The 6498-nt window shown below is 52.2% G+C and overlaps 1 protein-coding gene across 1 annotated transcript; it reads left to right on the forward strand.

Moving 5' to 3' along the window:
• The first annotated feature begins 487 nt into the window (after window positions 1–487).
• Window positions 488–5637, forward strand: LOC120374800 (insulin-like growth factor-binding protein 2). Its single transcript, XM_039495068.1, has 3 exons — window positions 488–892; window positions 4610–4675; window positions 5633–5637. Exons 1-3 carry the CDS (start codon window positions 514–516, stop codon window positions 5635–5637), a joined length of 450 nt encoding a protein of 149 aa, XP_039351002.1. The 5' UTR covers window positions 488–513.
• Window positions 5638–6498: the final 861 nt, after the last annotated feature.

Here is a 6498-nt window from a genome sequence, read left to right on the forward strand (position 1 = left end):
GAGCCCCCCCTCCCTGGCACTGGGCTGGAGGGAGCAGCCCCGAGCCCCCGGCGCTGGGCTGGAGGGGCAGTCCCCGAGCCCCCAGGGCTGGGCTGGCCCCCGGCGCTGGGCTGGAGGGAGCAGCCCCGAGCCCCCCTGGCGCTGGGCTGGAGGAGCAGCCCCCGAGCCCCTCGGCGCTGGGCTGGAGGGAGCAGCCCCGAGCCCCCGGCGCTGGGCTGAGGGAGCAGCCCCGAGCCCCGGCGCTGGGCTGGAGGGGACAGTCCCCGACCCCGCGCTGGGCTGGAGGACAGTCCTCGACCCCCGGCGCTGGGCTGGAGGACAGTCCCCGAGCCCCAGGCGCTGGGCTGGAGGGGGGCAGCCCCTGAGCCCCCCCCGGCACTGGGCTGGAGACGAAGGCGAGGGGCGGGGTGGGCGGAAGGGGCGGCTCTAGGACCCGGCGGCTGCCGGCTCCCCGGGGGGCCGGGAGGAGGCTGCCACCTGCCCGCGCGCTCGCCGCCCCGCACTGCCGCGACGATGCTGCCGCGGGTCGGTCGCTGCCGCCAGGCTCCGGCCGCCTGGCTCCGGCTGCTGCTGCTGCTGGCGGCGGCGCTGGCGCGGCCGGCGCTGCCCGAGGTGCTGTTCCGCTGCCCGCCCTGCACCGCCGAGCGCCTGGCCGCCTGCGCCCCGGCCGCCGCCTGCCCCGAGCTGGTGCGGGAGCCCGGCTGCGGCTGCTGCCCGGTCTGCGCCCGCCTGGAGAACCAGTCGTGCGGGGTGTACACGCCGCGCTGCGCCGCCGGGCTCCGCTGCTACCCGCACCCCGGCGCCGAGCTGCCGCTGCAGGCGCTAGTGCAGGGCCAGGGCACCTGCGTCCGGAGACGGGACGTGTACGGGGCCAGCGCCGCGCCGGGCGCCGGTGCGGGGGGCCGCGGGGCGGGACGGCGGGGGGCTCCGCAGGTGAGGGGGCCGGGGGCGGGACAGCGGGGGAGGGCTCCGCAGGTGAGGGGGCCGAGGGGCGGGACAGCGGGGGTCCGCTGGTGAGGAGCCCGGGGGCAGCGGGACAGCGTGGGGAGGGCTCCGCAGGTGAGGGGGCCGGGGGCGGGACAGCGGGGGGGAGGGCTCCGCAGGTGAGGGGGGCCGGGGGGCGGGACAGCGGGGGGGGTCCGCTGGGGAGGGGAGCCCGGGGGGGGGCGGCGGGGCAGCGGGGCTCCGCAGGGGCGGGGGGACGGCGGGGGTCCGCTGGTGAGGGGAGCCCGGGGGCGGCGGGACAGCGGGGGTCCGCAGGTGAGGGGAGCCTGGGGGCGGGACAGCGGTGGGGGTCCGCTGGTGAAGGGAGCCTGGGGCGGGACAGCGGGGTCCGCAGGTGAGGGGGCGGGGGGTCCGCAATTGAGGAGAGCACGGGGGGCGGTGGACAGCGGGGGAGGGCTCTGCAGGTGAGGGGAGCCCGGGGGCGGCGGGACAGCGGGGGAGGGCTCCGCAGGTGAGGGGAGCCGGGGGCGGGACGGGGGTCCGCAAGTGAGGAGAGAACGGGGTGGGTGTCAGCAGGTAAGGGGAGCATAGGGGTGTGTGCAGGTGAGGGGATCCCAGGGGGGCTCTGCAAGTGAGGGGAGCATGGAGTGGGAGCGGGACAGCGGGGGTGTGTGTGTCCGGATGTGAGGGGAGCTGGGGGCACGGAACAGTGCGGGGGCCCAGTGGGTGAGGGGAATTGGACTGAGGAGTATATGGGGGGGCTGGTGAAGGGAGTCGGGCTGCGGGAGGGGTGGGTGGGTGATGGGGACCCTGGTGAGGTGGGGGGGTATGTGAGGGGACCCCAGTGGGTTGAGGGAAGCTTAGGTGAGGGGAAATCTAGAGAGGCAGGTGAGGGGGCAGGGGCACCCCAGTGGGGTAGAGGAGACAGGCTGAGGGGCAACCTGGGGGGTGGGTGAGGAGAGCTGGGGGGGAGGGGACCCCAGTGGGCTGAGGGTGTTGAGGTGAGGGGAAGCTGAGGGGGTGTGTGTGGGGAGCTGGACTGTGAGAGAGCCAGGGGTGCAAGTGAGAGGGACTCCAGTGGGGAGAAGGGAGCTGAGGCAGGGGGATCCTGGGGGCGGCGCAGGTGAAAGACATCTCAGTGGGGTGAAGGGAGCTGGGCTGAGGGGGAGCCCAGCAGGTGGTGGCTTAGGGGAAGCCTGAGTGAGAGGAGCTCGGCTGATGGGGAGCCGGGGACTGGCAGAGGGGAGCCGGAGGGAGAGGCGGCTGAGGGGAGCAATGAAACAGCCCCGAGTTGTGTGGCTTGGGCTAGCAGCGGTTTTTTTCTTTGCTGTGTAGACATACCCTAAGGGTACATCGCTAACATAATGGCTGTGTCTACACTGCCACTTTCAGCGCTAAAACTTTAATCATTCAGGGTGTGAAAAAACACTCCCCTGATTAAAAAAGTTAGAGTGCTGAAAAGCACCAGTATAGACAGCGCTTTATCGCCAGGATAAAGTTATCACCCCTTGTTCAGGTTGGTTATTTTTTATCGCTGGGAGAGCTTTCCCCTGGCGATAAAGTGTGTCTACACTGCCCACATCACAGCACTGCCTGATCTTGTTTGGAGCTTCTAGGTAGCATAAAGTGTGTAAAGATCTTTAGAAAGCCAAAACTCTTGAACAACTTGATGTGAAATCTTGCTCAGCTTACAGAAAACAAATGTCAAGGGTCTGATTTTACACTCTCCAGAAAATCGTGGACATTTAGGTTTGTCATCTCGAGTTGACTTTCCAGTTTTTACTTGTGCAGTTAGAAGGGCGGGAGTGGGGGGGGGCACAGTAACTTCAGAACAAATGTAAGTGTCAGCCTGGATTTCCTTACTGAATGCTGTTTTCTTGCATTTGTGGGTTTATCTCAGAACTTTTGTTACTTCTGTGGGGTTTTTTGTCTGGTTTTAAGTTTCTTGTTTCCTTGCAGTTTGTGTAATTATTTATCTTTATAAACACACACACAATAACAAATTTTAAAAACTCTTTAGTGCTCTGTATGTGTTACTCTGTAATGCCCATAGGGATGAATAATGAAAATAATGGCAAATCTTTAACCAGAGAGGTATAAAGCATGGTGTTTTAATACTCAGAGCTGAACATGTCTTTGCAAAAGGGGTTGGACATCCTTTCGCACCAAAGAGAGAAGGATTCAGTCATTTTGAGCTATGTAAGTTTTAACAGGTTGTTGCAACCATTCGGGGAGAGGGGGAGGAAAGTTCCTAATAGCAGAAAAAACTGTCAGCTTCTCCTGATGTTCTTTTGTTGAAATTCATATTGTACCTTCTAGCTGCAACATGCACCCAAAATAAGGATGAGGGAGAGGTTTGTTTTTCCATTTCAAACAGGAACGGAGAACCATGAAATTCATTCTGTTCAGTTCTCAAGTTTGAGGAGCAGGGAAGAATCAAATTCACTTTCAGACGCTGATGTCAAATAGTTTGAAACATGCTGTGCTGTAGGAGCAGTTTTCTCTTGCAAAAAGGCAGGTGCTGATCCTTCCTTTTTATGCATTTCAAGGAATTCGCCCTGTTTTCACGCTTCCAGTTTGAAAAGTCTCCTTTTGCTAATTGGGGATTGGAATGTGAAACTCATATGTTATTCTTTAAATTAGGGGGTTGGCAAGTTATTTTATCTCTGATGAGAGGCAGGAAGGTTGCCTAAGTGAAACAAGGAATAAGACTCAGAAAATTCTCCTGCTGTGGGCTCTAGCATTGTTTAGTCTTCCACTTAGGTCTGCGATGCCAATCCAGAAATGGTTGTAGGCAGAAAGAAACATAAACCACCACGCAGTTAGGAAACATGCAGCACTGCTTGTTGCACAAGGGGTTTGGGTATTTTGAAGCCATTGGGAATGTCGGAAGAAAATAACGGTCTGTGAAAATCTGAGTGAGAATGTATAGATGCACCCTTGGGGCTGGATGCCACAGAGTGCTGAGTGCTCTCAACTCCCACAGAAGTTGGAAGCTGAGCTGCTCAGCACCTCTCAGGATCTGGTCCACAGCAATAGTTTTGATGCCATTGAAATTGACTCTTTTTTTTTAGTTTATTTTACATCATTTGATAGTAAATTTAACACTCTGCACACGGAAACTGTATAAGTTCGGGACCAAATTTGTTGCCATCTATCTAAAGTGCTTATATGGCTCCCACCATATCTGAGGACCTCAGAATCTTTAACACATATATCTTAACATCCCTGGGAGGTAGGAAAAATGCTGTTATGCCCATTTTACAGATGGGGAACCAAGGTACAGAGAGACTCAGTTGCCCAAAGTCACTCAGGAAGTCTGTAGTAGAGCAGGGATTTGAACCTGGGTCTCCCAAAGGCCAATAGCTAGAGCTATTCTCTGATTCTTATTCTTTGATTGCTATTCTAAAGACTATATGAAATTATTTTGTGAGTTTATCTATTTCTTAGTGGATGAGTGTCCAGATTGTTGTTTTTATTGAAATGTCTTAGCCTTCCGGATCTTTCAGAGTTCTCCAAAGGCTGTAGCAGCTAGTCTGATTCTTCTTATCATCTTCACAATTCTCATTATTCAGTACTAGTCCTCCAAGGTACAATGTTTTTTCCATCTGTTCTAGTTCTTTGTCTCCAAGTTTGACCTTTATCTTTTTCTTTTATCTTCCAGTTGTCATAGGTTTTGTCTTCTCTGTGCTGCTCTTCAAACCAGATTTTCTGATTCCCAGTCTACCTGGTCAGTTATTATGTGTAAATCTTCCTCTGTCAAAGCTGTGAGGTCAATTTCATTTGTGAATCTACAAACAAAAATCAGCGTATAGGAGACAACTGTCATGCTGATACTGCTGTATGGGTTGGATTGCTGGAGTATGAGGAAAGCCGATGGACAAAAGATTTTGACTGCAGAAATAAGCTGATTTAGGGGCATACTGAGAGTTTCAAGACTTCAGGAAGTAAAAATGAAGTGATAAGAAATAACACTGTTGCAGGCAATTCAAGAAAGATGACTGCAGTGGTTTGGACAAATGTCAAGAATGGACCCAGAAAGGATACCATACATGGCAATACATTCCATAGTGCAAAGAACTAGGAATAGAGGAAGACTGAGAAATAGAGGAAGCCGTGAAGCTGGTACAAGATAGAAAATGGTGGAAAGACTTAATTTGGTCCCATTGTCACTGTTGAGCTGATGGATGAGAATCAAAGAGAAAGGAAAGAAGATTACACCCACAACCCCCGTCAAAATCATTGTCTCCCTCTTATACAGAGGCTAAGAACTGAATGGGTCATGGAGACTCTTCTTTTACCTTTTTGCCCTTAGAGGTGATCATTCCAGGGCAAGGGTGAGGCTCACTGGTAGGAGGCAGTGTTGCTATAACAATTCAGTGCATAGGAATATGGGAATGAGAAATACTGGTTTTGCCATGTTGAATTTAAATTGTTATTGGGACATCTAGGCGGTGTCTTCACTAGGGCAAAAGGTGTGTTCCTAATTTGTGTTAGCTAACTCGAGGCAAAATCTTAGCTAGTTTGTATTTTTCACATGTTAGCAGGTTGAAATAAAGACTATAGGGGAGACTTATCTTTAACTTGACCAGCTAACTTGTATGAAAACTGCAAATTGCTTTGTCTTCTTCACTAGGATTTGATCTTGAGTTAGTTAGCTGACCCAAATCTTTTTTCCTTATTGCAGATTAGGCCTTAGGGTAAAAACATGCTTCTAATTCTGAAAAGTGGCTTTGAAGATGGTAGTGTGCATTGTAGGGTTCCTTGTTTGTGTCTCAATTATTCTAGCTCAAATTAGCAAAAAGACTGTTTTTCTAACTGCCAGAGCAGCACAATCAGCTTGGGATCATGGGATGTAAAAGTCAACCTTTGTTTTTTCTGGCTCATGTATCATCACTAGTAATCAGGGCCTTGTGTACTTTGCAATTCCAACTCCGTAGAAACTGTCACAGAATTCACCCTTTGCCACTGACTTATGCTCCAGAATATCAGCTTTCATTTAAAAAAATAAGTTTCTAGGTCTTATGATTGCAGAGAAAACCTTCCAAACATTAACTAAGCAGAGAGCCTGAAACAATAGCTTTGAAAGGTGGAAACTGGCCCATTCACCTCAATAAGGTGTTAACTTTGAAAGCTAATACAAATGTCAGCATCAGAATAGTATCAGAGGGGTAGCCGTGTTAGTCTGGATCTTTGCTGCTTTTACAGCATCAGAATAGTTAACTTTTTCACTGTAGATCACTGTAACATCCAGCTATAGTGCTTATTTGACAAGCTCCAAATGCCTCACATCCTTCCTCAAGAGCCAAAGACCAAAAAGTAAAAAAAAATCTTCATCTTCCACCCAACAACTGCTAGAATACAGTTAAGCATTTTCAATCCAGACGTGTATCTCAATATGACAATTACAAATATAGAGGCAACATAAAATAAATTGAATGTAATATCAATTTGAAAAACACTGGGCAATGGAGTGAGGGTGTTTTTCATTTCCATCTTTAATCCAGTGAAGACTTCTGTGTTTTAATTTCTTTCAAGATGCTGCAAAATCTC

The sequence above is a fragment of the Mauremys reevesii genome, linkage group 11 (assembly GCF_016161935.1).
Source record: "Mauremys reevesii isolate NIE-2019 linkage group 11, ASM1616193v1, whole genome shotgun sequence".
NCBI classification, from domain to species: domain Eukaryota; kingdom Metazoa; phylum Chordata; order Testudines; family Geoemydidae; genus Mauremys; species Mauremys reevesii.

Excerpts from the sequence above, each read along its gene's own strand:
- LOC120374800 (XM_039495068.1), top strand. The coding sequence starts at position 514 with ATGCTGCCGCGGGTCGGTCGCTGCCGCCAGGCTCCGGCCGCCTGGCTC. Across the intron at positions 893-4,609 it reads CAGCGCCGCGCCGGGCGCCG|TTGTCATAGGTTTTGTCTTC; the intron begins GTGCGGGGGGCC and ends TTTATCTTCCAG.